The sequence below is a fragment of the Siphateles boraxobius genome, unplaced genomic scaffold, assembly GCF_051911475.1.
Source record: "Siphateles boraxobius isolate OS27281-9 unplaced genomic scaffold, OSU_SipBor_1 1, whole genome shotgun sequence".
NCBI lineage: Eukaryota > Metazoa > Chordata > Actinopteri > Cypriniformes > Leuciscidae > Siphateles > Siphateles boraxobius.
In genome coordinates this window covers 4,249,888-4,268,688 of record NW_027508699.1, presented here as the reverse complement: position 1 = coordinate 4,268,688, position 18,801 = coordinate 4,249,888, and the positions used below count along the sequence as shown (strand labels likewise).

Here is an 18,801-nt window from a genome sequence, read left to right as displayed (position 1 = left end):
TTGGTTGCAAATTTCATTTAATACAGACTTAAAGGTTGTATCAGTGATTTCTGGCCCAAAAATAAATGTCTAATCTTTCCTAACGATCCGCTAGCTGCCCGCCCCATAAGCATGCCGTCCAAAAACCATGTCTCTGTAGGCAGCCTAGGCTCTGAGATCTGCACACAAAAACAAATGGGTACAACCACCACTCAAAACCAAAATAAACAGTGTTCCAACCAATCACTGACAGGGGCGGGTGTTGTTCCGATTTCGCGTCCAGCCGTGAACGAGCGCAAAACCCCACAACACCCGCCCCTGTCAGTGATTGGTTGGAACACTGTTTATTTTGGTTTTGAGTGGTGGTTGTACCCATTTGTTTTTGTGTGCAGATCTCAGAGCCTAGGCTGCCTACAGAGACGCGGTTTTTGGACGGCATGCTTATGGGGCGGGCAGCTAGCCGATCGTTAGGAAAGATTAGACATTTATTTTTGGGCCTGAAATCACTGATACAACCTTTAATGCAAACAGCACAATCAAAAATGGAAACACTCACCCAAAATTTTTTTTTGCAAGATACATTAGCTTTAAATTGAATAAAAAAAATATATATAAAAAGGTATAATTTCCAATAATGGCAACAGAGATAGGGCTTTAAACATCTAATTTCAAGAATTATATATTTATGTTGTAAATTATCAGTGCAATATTACTTAAAAATAAAATATTATACTGATCTGCAGATCGATTTCTTCAACATTAAAAGTTTTCACTAAAGGGTATTAGCAATTTTTGTCTAATAGCCATCCAAACACAGCCCTGAAATCTAGGCTAAAACAAGGAAAAATGTGGGCATTGAAAATGTAACAGAAGTCTAACCATAGCCCGAGAACAGACACACAGGCTACGCATACTAGATGTCAAAGAAATGAAACCAAACACCTCGTTGTAATCACGATTGACTTTGATGGAATATCATACATCTTGCAAGTTATTTTGGCAAGAACGGCATGTAACCAAATTCAAGATTATTTTGTCTAGAAGCGGTTTACTCATAGCCAGATTATATCGCGTCTATAGTTAACCTAGACGGTGCAATGACGGCTGTTGCTTGCTGGGTATCCAGTTAACTTAAATCTGTCGCGAGTGGAGTTTGTCTGGCTGTTCTGTAATCCATGTTTACTCAGCTCCCAGACCTCCTGCAAAAAAAAAAAAAAAGACAAACACAAGTCAGATAACAAGTCAGAATCTTTTATGCATTTTTATTGTATTTCTGTAAAAACAAACAAACCCTGAAATTATACTCTTGGCAAAAAAAAAAAATAGTCAGAAGAGTCTGTTACAGGAATAGTGATGTGGAGAGTAAGGATGGAGGAATAGTTCAATATTTTGACACAATCATCCTGATTTCGAATCCACCTTTTCCCAATCCCGTTCTTCTCCCCTATAGATTGCGGCTCACATTGTTCAAGACAGCTTTAGGGTTAGTGGTGGGAATGCCTGAGATCCACTGGGGGGTGGGGGGATCTGTTTTATTTTTAAACCACAGATTCCCACTATATTTATGTATGAAATTTGCGTAGCATTTGATGGTATTACGTGGATAAAAGATGGAAATCTTCTACATTGTGAAGTTGAACTGGTCCCCCCTTGAAATTCAGTCCATGAACTCACAGACTCCTTGAATTTGCTTTGCATTTCGCTTTTGTCAAGCAATGCAAGTTTGCTCGAGGAGATCTACAGTATGTGTTTGTTTATGCCTCATCAGCACAATGTGAGGAAACTGATAACTGAAATTTTGGGTGTTGCAGTTCTGTCACTTGATAAATGTTGTTCAAAAGTGTCACTCCACCCTCAACAAAGCAACTCTTCTCTATGTGTTTAGATTGCAGGGGAAGTTAAAAGTTCTTAAGCCAGCAAATTTTCATAACACATTTGGTTTACAACTTTTCTTCAGTTGCAGAATGACTATTATTATTATTATTATTATTATTATTTTATCTTTGAGTGGGCAAGTTAAAAAATATTGCAATTCCCATGATCACTTCATGGTTTTTGAGAGGACTGGATACGCTCCAGCATCCCTGCAGAGGACCAATGGTTTGGAAAATGGATGGATAGATGTGCTGTGTCTGGCAAACAAAAAACAGAACATGTGAAGTATCCAAAAAATTGTAAATTACCAAAAGAATTATTTCACTTAAATTTATCATTTATAATTCTTTGTGACAATTTATGAATTGTTTCACAAACAATTGTTTGCATTCTATGAGAGATTCTGCACAAATTTACATAAGGATTGCTTTACAACTACTCGCAACAATTGCCAAAGAGACATGTGCAAATATGCAACATGTTCTATGAATGAGGCCCAAAAAAGTATTTTGAGTAAAGGGAACAGGTAATCGAATGCCTTGGTCATTACCTGTCCATTAGATTGTGCTGTTTCCAATCGTTGAAAACAAAATTATTCACTAGACTTGGTTACCAGATATACAAATATTGTCGAAAATCATTTGAAATAAGACTAAAACTGACTTTTTTCACAGATCTCCTTCACTTTGTTAATTTGTATCTACCTCATAGGACAATACAACAGAAATCATAGTTTTCCAATGAAACCGAGCCAAAAGTTATGATTACCATTTGAATGCCGGCCAAGAATTGTAGGCATGCACCTTTAATTCTTGGCAGTGCTCCAGTGGAGATCCTCTCTGATGCATTTTGGGATGGCTTTTTTTATTTATTTCATTTTTTTTGTGGTTTTACAGACAATGCTACGCATTGATGATTATTTATCATAAGCAAAATGCTCTCCCTAAAAGAGATTTATTGTAGGCACCTGACAGGGTTTGCTGTTGCGCTCATTAAAATGATCGATGCTTACGTGAATCCATGCATGCAATACATCTGACTGCGCCAAAAAGGAAACAAAATCATTCCTTTCAAAATGTGCTAGTGGATCTATTAATTTCAATGATGTTAACAGTTAGTACAGAGCAAACAGCTCGAGACATTCAGTTCGTGACATATTCCAACAAAGAGTTTTGTTAAATTCTTTGTAATTCGTGGCAGTCAAAATGCTGACTTGTGTGACAGCTTTAGCATCGGTTAGTCTGGAGGTGATACAGAAGTTGACATCAGGTCGGTTTGGTTATACTTGTTAACGGCTTTGCAGAAGTGTTCTCATAAACCTCTCAGTACAATGCTGAGCATATATTGCAACAGATTTGCAAATGCTTCATTCTTTCAATGTTCAAAAGCTTTCCTATTTCAGCTTAATAGCTGGAGTTAAGCATTCATAAGGCGAGACTTTTGAAATGTGTTGAAACTGTGGCTCATTCGAAGCTTTGTTGGGTTTGTTTGATCATCAGCCGACATAACAAAATAGTCTAACCAAACAGCTTGACTGGACCATCTATTGAATCAATGGCAGATGGGGACAGTGTTGGGGAAACCTGTTATGCAATTTGACATAATGTGGTTCTTGTCTAAATGTCTAATTTGTAAAATGCCACCTTAAAATCATACTGTTCACAGTCCAGACATTTTCAAACATAGAAGAAATATTATGAATATTACTGTCTAACAATGCTGCGATGTCTGAGAGAGGAGAGAGACTTCATGAACCCATTATGAATCTAAGAGCGAGAAGAACAGAAGATCTAAACGACATCACCTTTTTATACAGTTGTGGTCACAAAAATCCACAAAATGTTAATAATTTTAACTAAATAAGAGGGATAATTTAACAGGATGATCAGTAAGTTGTACTTTTTTGTCTTCTGTTGGAAAGAGTTCAAATATGCAGAAGATGCTGGAAAACCAAAGAAGAAGAAAAATAGAAAATCTTAGATTTTTCTGAAGAACAGTGTTTAACTGCTCAGGTCAATCAAGGGACTTATGAAAACTATCAACATGACAACTACAAAAAAGAAAAAAAGTCGTGGATCATCCAGAAGTGTATCAAGTGTATGTAAACTTATGAACATTTTGTGAATTAATTTACTATTTTGTCATGTGGACTATATGTAAACATCTATCATGTGAAATAGCTTATTCACGGCAGTACTAAATAATAAAAAACAAGCAATTTTTATAATCCATCTTATTTTGTTAAAATTATTATTATCATTACTTTTTTATTTAATTTTTTTTGCAGATTCTACAAGGTTAATGTAAACTCATGACCACAACTGTATGTTTACAGTATAGGGCCTCCAGCAAGTTATTATTTTAGACTGATTACATAAGAATATATAGGAAAATAAATGTAGATAGAAAAATTATGGCAAACTCAAAAGTCAAGATAAGTCACGTTAATGCTGAAAACAAGATTAATTTATTCAATCAACTGCCAGCCCGTAAAGCAAAAATAATCGGCCTCCCCAAGAATAAGTCTGTAAGTGCTGTTACAGGAAATTCCTGAGATGTTATAAGTGTTGGAAGTAGCCGTGCAAGTAGTCAATTTAGTAACGAGTAAGACACCAGAAGAAGCCGACAAAACCATCATTTGGACAACAACAACAAGAGAAATAATATTGCATATTTTGGTAATGTATTTAGACATTTGATGAAGGTTAAAGACACATTTCAGGGCCTAGGCCACTGACCAGACCCAGATCTGGGGGTTCGGGGTTCGATTAGGGGTTCTGTCGCCGAGGCGTCCGGATCAGCCGTGCCCTTCAGGACCTTCATACGCTTGCCAAACGCTTCCTTTTTTGGGTAGAGCAAGAAGTCATACACAAGAGCAGCAGCCGCCCCACCGATCATGGGCGCAATCCAGTATATCTATACAAGGAAATAGTTGTTACATTTGATAAAATTGTTATTTTGCACATAGTACGCAAAAGAACAAGTTATCTAAAAGAACCAAACGTTTTCTTTTCTGCCCTATGAATGCTTTTGAAGAAGTAATACTATGTCACAATGTTTAATGCAAAAATCAATATAGCCAAATCATAAAATGACTAATCTCTACCCTCAGCAAAGCATTTAAGTTGCCATTAATTTTTGTTTTTACTCAAACAGCAATTGCAATTTGTTCTGACAACAACCTTGTTGATAAAATGAGGTAAGAACTTACCCAGTGGTTTTTAAAGGATTCAAGAATAACGGCTGGTCCAAAAGATCGAGCAGGGTTGATGCCGCAGCCGGTGTAACTGATCTGGGGATCAGAATGATGAGCTTGTAAGTTTATGCATGCAGCAGAAAAGAGTCTGCTCTGAGCTTGATTGGAAATCTACTGATCTAAGAACATTGTTTATCATTTACTTTTAGTTGATGAAAAGTCAATTATCAAGTGCTTACTGCCACCAGGTGCCCTAAACCAACTGATAGTCCGATGGCTAGGGGTGCAGAGCCAGCTACATCAGTCCGGTGTTTGTCTGTTGTGGCCAAGACACAGAGGACCAGCTGAAAGGTTGCAAAGAGCTCAATGGCAAATCCCTGTCCCTGTGACACACCGGTACTCAGCTATAAGGAAAATAAGAAAATATTGGATTACCTTATAATGATGCAAAAAGGTCAACATGATACTGTCATATTACAATTGTTAGACAAGATAATAAATGTGATTTCAAGAATTCCTCCTAACATCTGAATGAATTTTGAACATTTGCACCATTATTGTCAGAAGAAAGACAGCTAATTTAACCAAAATCAATATCTTTACCTGCTGCATTTTTGGGAGTCATTTAAAATGACAAAACAAAACAAAATTTTGTGCATTTTAAAGATTAATTCATTAGTCTAGTGCACTTTGAGTCACCCAAATCCGCTGTTAAAAATAAATAATCCACCCGTCAACCGTTATCTTTGATTTAGATATCTGTTTCTGATCATCACATTACAATTATTCAAATTCTCAGGATTAACCCTCTGTCGCTTTTTTTCTTATCAGTGCAAAAGAGACTCAAATAACTTCATGAAGTTGAAGTTAAGGAAAATAAGAAAATATTGGATTACCTTATAATCATGCAAAAAGGTCAACATGATACTGTCATATTACAATTGTAAGATAATAAATGTGATTTCAAGAATACCTCTTAACATCTGAAGGAATTTTGAACATTTGCACCATTATTGTCAGAAGAAAAAGACAGCAAATTTAACAAAATCATTTATCCTATTATCAGGAAGTGTAGCCACTCTACATGGGAAAAATTGTCAAAATGGGAACCTTTACCATTAAATATGGTAGATTTGTTATAGTAATATAATATAAATATAATATTTAAAAACATCAAACAATTGTTTTGGCCAACAGAAATGGAAATTAAAACATTAAAAGAAAAGAAAAGTTCATTATTGTCTTTGTATTTTGTTATGGGACTAAAAATACAACCGGGAAAATATTTACATTGTTTATTGAGTTGACAGCTTTTTACAAAAATTACATTAAACATATTTCCGTAATATTTTAAATGCACATGTACTGGAATAAATAAGAACGATACTGGAAGAATGAAACAATAATTCAAATATTCTAGTTTAAGACAATTTTGAGTTTGAAATCAACATACAAAATCACAGCTAGATAAAAATAACTTTTGTGTAAATCATAGTTACTAAAATATCCCGATATGACAACTCAACATGTACTACAATTCTGAAAGTACTATTAGTGCTTGTAGTTTAATATTCTGTGTAAAGCAACTTACCATATTGAGCCCCAGTGTTGTTTCAGGGTCAGGGCTAACTTTGAACATAATGCCACTTGCCAGCACAGCTCCCAACATCTGGGCAATGACATACATGAAGGCCCTGAAGAAACTGATCTGACAACTAACCAAAAGTCCTAAAGTAATAGCTGGGTTTAAGTGGGCTCCACTGATATGCCCCAAACTCTGAGCCAGTGTGGCAATTGCCAGACCAAAAGCTAAAGCTACTTTAACCTCCTGGTCAGGATATCTGTTATGCCTGTTTCCAATGGCAGAGGCTATACCAATAAAAACAAAAATGGTCATCCCAACAAACTCGGCCAATACTGCCCGCCAAAAGGACCAACTTTTAAGCTCTCGTGCCATTACAAGAATTGTTCCTCTTCTGCCTTTTAGCTGGTAAATGAAAATGCCAGCTAAGGTACCACTTATAAACACTTAGTGAAAGATGACTGACAGGAAACTGGTTTTAACAAAGGAACCACAGTTTTAGAGCAGAAAACGGTAGGAGGTAGTTAATTGCTAGCCGGTCCAAGATGAGAGCTAGTGTCACATAACAACCCTACTAAATGTAGATCCATTTTATCAAACCAATATCTTTATCTGCTGCATTTTTGGGAGTCATTTAAACTGCCAAAAAAACCATAAAAACATTTTGAACATTTTAAACATAAATTCATTAATCTGGTGCACTTTGAGTCACCCAAATCCACTGTTAAAAATAAATAATCCACCCGCCAACCGCTATCTTTGATTTAGATATCTACATCTGATCATCACATTACAATTATTCAAATTCTCAGGATTAAGCATGATAAAATGGTAACATATTACACTGAAATAGGCTGCTTTAAAATTAACATTTATTTAAAATAAAAGTTCTTCTTTTGGCAAAATTACATTTCCTTAATAGCCCAAACAGAGGCTTTACTCCCTTTAAACTTAAATTGTCAATGTTTCATTACATCACTGTTGGAAAGAATTCTTCCTTTATAAAGGACATTTTCTCCCCTAATTGTATTAAATGTATGCTCCATCTTTCATTTCAAATTCTTAAATTTGTTCAATACATTCAGTTAGAATAACAAGACAGTATAGGGCTGTTACCAATCAAATTAAATAATTTACATTGAAAAATTACAACTGTATTAAATGAGATTATGAGATAGTTTTATATTTTTTTTGTACAAATAAAAAAATGTCGAAAAGAATGATCCTTAGAAACTAAACCGCCAGTAGGTGGCGGCAGGCGACGGTCTTAATGAATGATTCATTGAGTCATTCATTCAAACGATTCGTTCAAACGGCTGATTTATTCAGCATGAGCATTTTTTACAGTCTATGAGCATGAGGCAGTTTATGAATGGTTAATTGAATATTTGACTCAACCGATTCGTTCAAAACGCTGAATCATTCGGTAATGAAAAACGGCTGAGTGTTCCTGTGAGATGCGTTATACGTTCTGCTGTGGTTTTTGTTTGGAACTATTTTCGCTGCTGAAACAGAACAAAAACAGTCATTGCGTCTAAAATGTAAGTGACTTAAAACTATTTGTTTATTGAACTATGAAATCAGTGTCTCGTTTTCAATCGTGACGGTATTCAGGTACTCTGGTCGTGTGTTGTTCCATAACTGTATAATATAGCCTATTATAAATAAATGTGTGAGCCTTAACAGCGCAACTTTGTTACTGTCAGTACATTAGTAGGGGAATGAATAGTTGAAATAAAGTCATTATTTTTGTTTGTTTTTGTGCACAAAAAGTATTCTCATCGCTTGATAAACTTAAGGTTGAGCCACTGTAGTCACGTGGACTATTTTAACGACGTCTTTAATAACTTTTCGTGGCTGGCAAGTTTCAATCCCTCAAGAAGCCTATGGAGGAGTTCTGCATTTGTCATTGAGAGCATATGACGCAATTTAGATATATTTTTAAGTTGGAAGAATGCGGTTTTATGGATACCAGAAAAGTGTCTTTCAAATTAAGGATTGGTATCAAAGAGCACACCTAAACGATGACGAAGACTTGACAGAGCAGCCATCAAGTGTTAGACAGCATTCTAGATTATTACGTGAGGAAGTTTTTTGCCTAATAATTAGAATCTCTGTTTTTTCAGAATTAAGTAGTAGGAAATTACTAGTCATCCAATTTTTTATATCAGCTATGCATTCCGTTAATTTTGTGAATTGGTAAGTTTCGTCAGGGCGTGAAGAAATACAGAGCTGAGTATCATCAGCATAACAGTAAAAAACTAATGTCAATGATATCTCCCAAGTATAGCATGTACAGAGTGTACAGCAAGGGTCCTAGTACACTTTTAATCAATATGACATCACTTGTTTTACTACTACAAACTGATAACGGTCAGATAAGTATGATTTAAATCATGCTAATGCAATTCCACTAATGCCAACATAATTTTCAAGTCTATTTAAAAGAATGTTGTGGTCAATGGTGTCAAATGCAGCACTAAGATCGAGTAACACTAATAGAGAGATACAACCACGATCGGACAGAGGTGTAATGTCCAGGGGTCAGAATGTAAAAGTCTATGTGTTTATTATACCCATGAACACAGCCAGCTGAATTCACTAATTAGTTCTATCTCCTGGCTGAAATACTTTGGTAATTAGCAAATCCAGGTGATTGGAATAAAATACTATGGAGGACTTTTACTTTCTGAACCTGAACTTTACACCTCTGCGATCGGATGATAAGAGCAATTCATTTGTGACTCTGATGAGAGCTATCTCAGTACTATGATACGGTCTAAATCCTGACTAGAAAACCTCAAAGATACCATTTCTTTCTAAAAGGGAACATAATTGTGTGGATACTGCCTTTTTTAGTATCTTTGACAGAAATGGTAGATTTGAGATCAGCCTGTAATTGACTAATTCTGTAGGATCAAGTTGCGTTTTTTTAACAAGCGGTTTAAAGCTGCAGTCCGTAGTTTTTCCTCTTTTTCGCCATTTCTATTCGAAACCTACAATTGCAGTTATTCACAGAATTATCAACTAACGTGGGTTGTGCCTCGGCACGGCACAGCGTGGATTAATCCAATGTTTTGAGGAGAATGTGCGTCATGACTAACATAAGAATTTTCACTGAAAAATGTTATCTGAAGTAACATCCACTTTTGTTCTGACCAACTAAGGAAAAAAAAACATTGCAGTAAATCGCGCTGATTAAATCAAATGATTGCTTAAGATCCCAAATAGCAAAAAATATCCGCACGGCTTCTTTTTGCCGCCGGCCCTAAGCTGTCGGCTATAGGTGCGTCTCGCTGGCGGGGATGAAACGTTTGCCGCCGAATTCGTCACTCCCATTTTTTGCGAGATGCCGCCGGCGAATAGCTGGCGGGCCGACTGCTTCATTTTCTCTGGCGGTTGCCTCCGTCTAATGGACCGCGGCCGGCTGGCGGCAAGCCGCTTTGAAATACAAGGATTTCTACTCTCAAAATCGACCAGCCATGGCTATTTTTTTTTTTTTTTTTGCTCCAAAGCCATTAGGGTTTAGGCTATAACAGATTCTTGACTCTTGATTCCATAAGGTAAGGTTTAGGAAATGACATTTAAATTACTTTGAAACTCTGAAGATTATACAGTAAAATATATTTAATTATTTTATGCAGGTACAAATTATTTACATTTCTTTGATTGATGCACATTTGAGACATGCACCAATAAACCAAAAATAATTTGGCAATAAAACTTACTTGGCAAGAAATATCTTTCTCATTAGGTTTTAAAATAGATATTTAATTAATGGTATGAACAATTTAGCAGATTATTTTTTTAAAGGCAATTAAAAAAATCTAAACACATAACATATAAATGTTAAAAATGTATTACTAAAACACGTTACAAAGACTGTGAACTGTGAAGTACTGAATTGTGGAGTTAGACCGTACAGTTTTGCACCATTGCTGTGTTCAGGATTTTTTGGGCGGGGCTAAAACGGTGGCTCGATGACGCACTTGAGCCACTGAGGCTGGCCCCTCTCCTAACGATATGACTAGAGCACATTGCATCAGTTTGCCGCAGTTAGATTAGAACACTTAAATAGCACGGTGTTACAAACTCCTGTACGGTAGGTGGCGGTATGCACCTAAAAGTTGGTTACAACTTACAATCCGCCATTAATCAAGAGAAGAAGAAGATTGCCGAAGTTACTACAGCCTACAGTTTGCTAGCTAGCAAAGTTATCGACTACCATCGTTTAAGTAAGTATATGTTTCCTTTTTGTGTAACGCAGTATTATGTTTACATTGTTTTTAGTTTATCTTTTTAAAATATCTAAGTTAGTAATCTTTGTTCTTGCAGTATGCTGCTAGTCCAGTAGCTAATGTTAGCAAGTGTTAGCTAACACATGCTGTTTTGCCTTTGTTACTGTACACACTGAGGTTAAGCAATGTTGCTAGTAACGTTACATGTAGAAATGCAATTCGCTACTTACAGTAGTTAGCCAAAGCTTTACATCTAGAAAGACTACGTATAACTTGTGTTTTTTTCTAACAAAACATAACATAATAATGTATATAAGTTGTGTAAATTATTTTGTTTGTCCGAACAAGTATGCTGCTAGTTCAGTTCACAATGTAGCAACAGTGGTTAATATTGGTTCTCTTTGATCACTGCAGCAGGCTTTTTGGAATAGAACATGTGACATACAACATGCATGGATTGGTTTGGTGCACCTCAGACAAGATGCCAAAAAGTATGGTGTCCTTGATAACATCTCATGCTTCCCATTTGAAAACTTCCTTGGGTGCCTGATTAAACAATAGGAGAAAGTCATCGCTCAGTTATTGGCCCTTGGACCCCCCTGGCACCTCGTGTACAGCATGAAGTTTTCTGCTATGAAGGTATATTCTAGGCCTATGTCTTAGTGTCCAGTGTTTTAACAGTATTGAAAATAGTGCCTTTAGTTGTGTATTTTTTTTAATGTAGATTTCCAGAGACTCCAGAATGGAAAAACAAGCCCTGAGGGAAAGCAATGCACCAGCAGGTGAGAACATGCACACTTTCTTAAATTTAACTTTTTTTGTGTGTGATGTAGGTTCAAAATTACCATATGCCTTTCATTTTGTAGCTTCAGATGACAGCGGCTCACTTCGAGAGCAGGTTAAGCAAGTTGGGACAATGTTGAAGACGTTTGCTCGCACTGGGCAATCAGGTACAACTTGCAAACAACGCAGGCGTTGGTTGTTGGTTTAATTCCCACTGGGGTCACCTGTACATGTAGTAGACCTAGATATAACTGTCATAGTTTAGTAATTGAGGGACCAGGACTGACTACTTTATTCTTTTATTAGGGGAACCCCTGTAGGTGCAGATCAGACCCCAATGCTGCAACGTCTTGGAGAGTGTGGTGATGGTGTGCGTAGCATGGACAATAAAATGGACACTATGCTGCAACATTTTCAGTGCCAATGTGTCTGTTGGAGAGTTATCCCTGCCAGGGGATCTGTTACTCCCCCTAGACACCCAGGAAGATTTGGCGTTACTTGACAACAGTATGAGGCAGTAGGGCTGGGCGATATATCGCACGATATTGTTATGCGCATCTCGTCAGTAAAGCCGGTTCCTTGATTAGTAGTAAATCACCTTCACCTGCTTTCAGATGGCGCGGCATTTACTACAAAGAGCCGTAGTTAACTGACAAGCTGAGCCATATCGCATCAATATCGCGGACGTATCGCCAGCGATAATTAATGCGATATGGCTCAGCTTGTCAGTGAACTACGGCTCTTTGTTCAGAGCAAAAACTCCAGTGTTAAATTAACATTCCTGGAAGTGTATATGAGTCCACACTCAAGAGTGTTAAAGTTAATGAGATAATTAAGTGATTAATTTAGTGATGATTGAGCATTATTGAAGACACCTGAAGAATCACTGAAGGAGAAAATCTCAAATTGTAAGCCACCGTTATAGCGATCATTGTTTGCTTTAGTTGGGCTCTTGACCCTTATTTTATTAACTTGCAATTATGTTTGTCTGCTTTATCTGAGTTATAACTGCCAGATGAACAAAGAAAAAAAGTGATCTGATGGTGTTGGTTATATTATGACAGTCATCATTTGAACTTTATGTGTTTGATTTATGTTGCTTGTTACAGCATAACAGTGATTCTGCATAAATATCCAGAATTTTAGCTATAATATAAAGGATATCTTAAAAGTTGTTTTCTGAAGAAAAAAAAAATCTTTCTTTTAGGCACACACAGACTTCAAGATTTAGTCTATGCATCTCAACAATGGTGACGTGCAGAATATTCAATTAGGAGAAGTAAATTACATAGAAAATTCAGATCATAATTTATTCATATCGCAATGCATGATAGGAGCCATTAATGAGTTGTGATTGGTGGCAGCCACTGCAACATGCATTATTATTGTCACCATTGTTGAGATTCATGGGCTGATTATTGATGTCTGTGTTTCTAAAGAAAATTACTTGAAAGTGTTTTGATTAGAACAATGTTTATTAAATATTTTGGATTAAAAGAAACATACCTATACTCATATATGCTCTAACATCACAAAGTTGTTGCCAATAAATTAAACCAAACTATCTCTATAAGATTCATTTTCAGATCACAGCAGGATTATGTCAAAACATAATCAACACTATAAGATCACACTTTCCTTTGTTCATTTGACTGTTATAATTAAATAACAGTAGACAAACAAATTTAAAGTGAATGTATAAAGGTTAAGAGCCCAACTAAAGCAAACACTTATCGCCATAACGGTTGCTTACAATTAGTGATTTTCGCCCTTCAATGATCTTGCTTGTTAACATCAGGTGTCTTCAATAATGCTCAAACATCACTAAATTAATCACTTAATTATCTCATTAACTTTAACACTCTTGTGTGTTAATTTAACACTGGAGTTTGTGCTGTAGAGTAAATGCCGCTCCATCTGAAAGCAGGTGAAGGCGATTTACTACTAATCAAGGAACCGGCTTTACTGACGAGATGCGCATAACAATATCGTGAGATATATCGCCCAGCCTTATGAGGCAGGATAAAGAGCTCCAGGAACAATTTGTAAGTGTGCTGATTTCGTTTATAACGCCATAGTAAAAAAAAAAAAACAGTCATTTTTTTTTCTTCTAAAAATTAAGATTGTACACTGCATATTCTACAGTCTGAATCCACAGCCTGTTACATTTTAAATTTATGAGAAGCTTCAGAGAAATGTAATTTGTTACACTTTTGTTTTTTTGTATTTTCAGCTTCGGTTTTTGGAAATCGCATGTGGGAGGGACCTAAAGACAACCGTGTGGCGAATGCTTCAGAGTATCTTCTCTAATCACCTTTCCATCAATACAACCTGGACTGGTGTAGGGGATAAAGCATGTTTTAGAGACCTTTTCCTGAAGACCATTGTTCAAAGTAAGTTGGATATTTTTTTTATATTTAAGTAGATGTGTATGACCTTATGCCATTCAAATGGAATGACAGATCTTTATTTTCTACAGGAGCGATCCGGAAGAACCCGGCGACCCAGGATGCCACTGTTGAAGCGATCCAGGTTAACGTTACACGTTACCTGAATGGAGCATCTGACCGTGAAGGTGGAAAAAGGCGCCGCACAGCTGAGAGGGACCCACAGCCGACCACTTAAACCTAGGCTGACACCCCAGCATCACTGACAACTGGAACCCTTTTTTTATCCTGCAGTCAGTAACATCAAGACCTCTAAAAAAGACTTGATACAGTGCTTAACTATTCTATTTTTAAATATAGCTTGTAAATCCTAGATTATACATCTAATACTTGATATCTGCACATTATTTGGTATCAAATATTCTACTTGCCGTGACTTCAGTATTGGCTTATTTCATTCCGTCAGTGCTTAACGATTCTATTATAGTTTGTAAATCCTATTTCGTGCATGATATTTTATATTGCACATTAACTAGTACCAAAAATTCTACCTTCATTCCATCAGTGTGCTTAACTGTTATTCTATTAAAAATAGCTTTGAATACTATTTCATACCTCTGATACTTGATATTGCACATTACCTGGTACCAAATATTCTACTTCATTCCGTCACAGTGCTTAACTGTTATTCTATTGTTAAATATAGCTTGTAAATACTTGTGCCACAGGTCAGCATTGCAGTTATAATGGTATATTCTACTCCAGAGCTTTACTCTAAATTATTACCACTTATCCTATTGTTAGAAATCACTTGTAAATATGATGTTATACCTCAAATTATTTGGTATCCTTCACTTTCTTTGGTACCAAATATCCTCATTACTTGTGTTTACTGGTAATTCTTTTCATCCCAGAGCTGACCCCCTATATTATTAGCAAGTATTGTAATTGTTAAAATTGTGTTTTTTTACAAGTGTTTTTTTTTTACCAAAATTTAATTGGAAACCTGCATGTTAGTGTGTGTGTGTAATGTATTTGTATTTTTCTGTTATATTTCAGTGATCTGACATCTTGTTTTAATGATGGTTACAGTACCTTGAAATGTGGAATTAAAATGCCAAATGGAAATTTGTCTGGTTTGATCAATCATTATTCTTGATAAACTGCATGCTATAAATATTAAAAATATATATAAGTGCAATAAGCGGCGGGACAGCTCGCTCGAAAATAGCGTTTGCCTCCGACGGGCCGCGGAAGGTATGCCTTCGGTATAACGGCGGCGGAACGGCGGCTGGCCTGCGGGCCGGCCGCGGAACGAAGGCGGTAGGAAGGCGGCTGCCGCTTTTAAAAAGCGCCTGCCGCCGGCGGTGCGCCGTCAAACGTGTTTGCGATTACGCCATTCTGACGCTTCTACTGCATCCGGAGCGCCGCCGGCGGTCCGCCGACTCATTGCTATCTGGGATATCACGTTAAACCGTGCAAATTATACTTATACAAATTGTTAATGTTAACAACATCAGCATTGCGTTACTACATTTAATGCCTTTCCAAAATTATCCTTGTTTTCGCATGGCCCGGTTACAGTCTCTTTTTTCCTGTAGCCACTCCGAAGTCCGAACGAAGTCTTTTGCATTTTACAGCGGGTGAATCTCGAGTTGTCACTGGTGATTTTCGTTTGAAACTTTCTGGATCGGCCATCAAATTAAGTTTAAATATCAAGTGCTGTGAGAAAAGGCTATAGAATATAGAATATAGAATATAGCCTACTAGCCGGGACATCTTCTTTATGTGTACAGATGTGACGTAATGACGCAAAGACATGCTCGAATTTCCCACGGAAATCCACCAATACCACTGGAATTAAAAACAGTCTTAAAAGCTTACCGTTTTGAATCGAGCTAAGGCAAGCAGATAGTTTTGAACACTGGCTGGTTATGTACTTGCTCAAAAAATTATTTTGGATAATTTTTAACCCAAAAAAGTTACGGAATACAGCTTTAATAATAGCCAGCTTAAAAGTTTTTGGTACGTATCCTAATGACAAAGATGAATTAATGACTTCAAGAAGAGGATTTAAGACCTCTGCAAGCATCTCGCTTTGTCGGTATAGGGTCTAACATACATGTTGTTGATTTTGATGATTTAATGAGTTTTGACAATTCTTCCTCTTCTATAGCAACAAATGAATCAAATTTTTCCTCAGGGAGACTACAATGTCTGATACGATACTGTAGTAGACTGTTGCATAGTTATAATTTTCTCCCTAATATTATCAATCTTGTGAGTAAAGAAGTTCACCAAAAAATTACTGCTGTTTGGAAACATCTGGGGTTGAAGCTTTATTTCTCGTTAATTTAGTCACTGTATCTGTCACCATTCTGTTCAGTTTAGTTTAGTTTTCATGGACTTTCAGTTTGTTTTCATTTATCACGTGTCTTCTTTGTTCAGATTCCCACCACTCGTTTATCTCCTTGGTTACCGTTATCACCGGCTAGCAGACACCGGCTTAGGAGCAGACACCGGCTCAGGAGCAGACACCGGCTCAGGAGCAGACACTGGCACCGGCTCAGGAACAGGCACTGGCTCAGGAACAGGCACTGGCACCGGCTCAGGAACAGGCACTGGCACCGGCTCAGGAACAGACACCGGCTCAGGAACAGACACCGGCTCCGGCTCAGGAACAGACAATGACTCAGGAACATACACCGGCTCAGGAACGGACACCAGAACTGTAACAATCACAAGAACAGACGCAAACACAGAAACAAACACTGGCTCTGGCTCTGGAACAGGCACTGGCTCCGGCTCAGGAACAGCAGACACTGGCTCCGGCTCAGGAACAACATACTGGCTCCGGCTCAGGAACAGCAGACACTGGCTCCGGCTCAGCCAGGGCTGAACGGCAGACACTGGCTCCGGCTCAGAAACAGCAGACACTGGCTCCGGCTCAGGAACAGCAGACACTAAAGGTCTGAAGGGTGTCTCCAGGATCCGAGCTAGACGCTCTAAATAGCCGATCAGTGCCCCTCCGGCCACGAGAATGGGCATCTCCTGATCCGTCTCCGACTGGGCAGACGTGGCGTGAGCCGTCTCTGTCTGGGCAGATGTGACCTGAATAGTCTCTGACTGGGCAGACGGGACGTGAACAGTCTCTGACTGGGCAGACGGAACGTGAACAGTCTCTGACTGGGCAGACGGAACGTGAACAGTCTCTGACTGGGCAGACGGAACGTGAACAGTCTCTGACTGGGCAGACGGAGCGTGGACAGTCTCTGGATCCGCAGATGGACTGTGTCTCTTCTTCCTCCTCCGTCCATGAGAGCGAGAGGGCGCTGGGCTGGACGGCGCCAGCGGTGAGGGCTCTGGGCTTGACGACGCCAGCGGTGAGGGCTCTGGGCTGGACGGCGCCAGCGGTGAGGGCTCTGGGCTGGACGGCGCCAGCGGTGAGGGGTCTGGGCTGGACGGCGCCAGCGGTGAGGGCTCTGGGCTGGACGGCGCCAGCGGTGAGGGCTCTGGGCTGGACGGCGCCAGAGGTGAGGGCTCTGGGCTGGACGGCGCCAGAGGTGAGGGCTCTGGGCTGGACGGCGCCAGAGGTGAGGGCTCTGGGCTGGACGGCGCCAGCGGTGAGGGCTCTGGGCTGGACGGCGCCAGCGGTGAGGGCTCTGGGCTGGACGGCGCCAGCGGTGAGGGCTCTGGGCTGGACGGCGCCAGCGGTGAGGGCTCTGGGCTGGACGGCGCCAGCGGTGAGGGCTCTGGGCTGGACGGTGCCAGCGGTGAGGGCTCTGGGCTGGACGGAACCCGCGGTGATGGCCTCGTGCTGGGCGGAACCCGCGACAAGGGTCTTGTGCTGGACCAGACCAGCGGCTCCGGATCAGGAACATGGCAGGGCGGAGGACGGTGTCGTGGAATTTGTCGACCACCTCCTCCCCTGCAACCTCCCCTAGTTCCGGAGAACTTGGCCAGACGAGTCCCCTCGAACGACTCACCATCTCTAACGGAAGTGGTCACTGGAGATCTTGCCGCCGCAGTTTCCTCAGTCTGATGGGCCCAAAAAGAAAAACATTGAAAGATGTTTAACCGGGGCGCTTCCTCCCAGGTTTGCGAACCTCCTCTCCGTGGTCCCCTTCCTCCCCCATTCATAGGAGGAGGGTTACGGAATCCCGAACTGCTGGATCTATACATGGTCGAGTCCTTCTGTCACGCGAAGCACACAAAAAGGTAGATCCAAATGCAGTGTTTATTTAAAGGGTAATCCGTACTCACAACCAGTCCAGGCAAAGGTCAAAATCCAAAAAGCAGTCCATAAACAAGAAACAAAACAAGACAAGACCTCTGAAGTGCAAACAGACATTTAACCCGTTTAATCCCACCGGTCACAATTGTGACCGCATCTTTTTTCTTATTTCTGGAAGCTCTGAAAACGTTGTTATTGACTTTGGGCAAGAAATTCAACTTTTAAATGACAAAATAGATTGTCTTGATTAAAATCTATTAATGTCATGTGACTAGTGTGAAAGGTCACATGACCAGATCAGTTACTTCCTGCTTGCACATCTAGAAGAAGATGTCTTCCTCAGACTACTACAAAAAGTAGTACGTAAAACATCTTAATTAACAGATAGAACTATCATATTTTGTACATATATTCTTTAAAGGGTCTACTGCTGATATATTTTGAAAATTATACTCCTGCATATATATTTTGCTCGTAAGACTTGTAAATTTGTTTACGGTCACAATTGTGACCGGTAGTATAACACA

General features: G+C 38.9%; 1 protein-coding gene and 1 long non-coding RNA gene across 3 annotated transcripts; one reads left to right on the top strand and one right to left on the bottom strand.

Moving 5' to 3' along the window:
* aqp1a.2 (aquaporin 1a (Colton blood group), tandem duplicate 2) lies at window positions 1-7,040 on the bottom strand. Its single transcript, XM_077245491.1, has 6 exons — window positions 6,642-7,040; window positions 5,290-5,454; window positions 5,066-5,146; window positions 4,593-4,770; window positions 441-1,178; window positions 1-94 (listed from the first exon to the last, which is right to left on the bottom strand). The coding sequence occupies exons 1-5, from the start codon at window positions 7,005-7,007 to the stop codon at window positions 1,159-1,161; spliced, it is 810 nt and encodes a 269-aa protein (XP_077101606.1). The 5' UTR covers window positions 7,008-7,040; the 3' UTR covers window positions 1-94; window positions 441-1,158.
* A 4,272-nt stretch (window positions 7,041-11,312) lies between these two features.
* Window positions 11,313-12,010, top strand: LOC143753466 (uncharacterized). Of its 2 annotated transcripts, XR_013207755.1 has the most exons (4): window positions 11,313-11,509; window positions 11,595-11,652; window positions 11,737-11,820; window positions 11,974-12,010. It is a non-coding gene; the product is annotated as an uncharacterized LOC143753466 (long non-coding RNA). The 2 variants fall into 2 exon arrangements; XR_013207749.1 differs by lacking the exon at window positions 11,974-12,010 and having other exon boundaries at window positions 11,737-11,877.
* Window positions 12,011-18,801: the final 6,791 nt, after the last annotated feature.

What these genes read in the sequence shown, in the direction of transcription:
- aqp1a.2 (XM_077245491.1), bottom strand. Translation starts at nt 7,007, where the DNA reads ATGGCACGAGAGCTTAAAAGTTGGTCCTTTTGGCGGGCAGTATTGGCC. An exon ending in GTTTAGGGCACCTGGTGGCA is followed by an intron (nt 5,147 to 5,289) that starts GTAAGCACTTGA and finishes TCTGATCCCCAG; the next exon opens with ATCAGTTACACCGGCTGCGG. An exon ending in AACCCCCAGATCTGGGTCTG is followed by an intron (nt 1,179 to 4,592) that starts GTCAGTGGCCTA and finishes TTTTTTTTGCAG; the next exon opens with GAGGTCTGGGAGCTGAGTAA.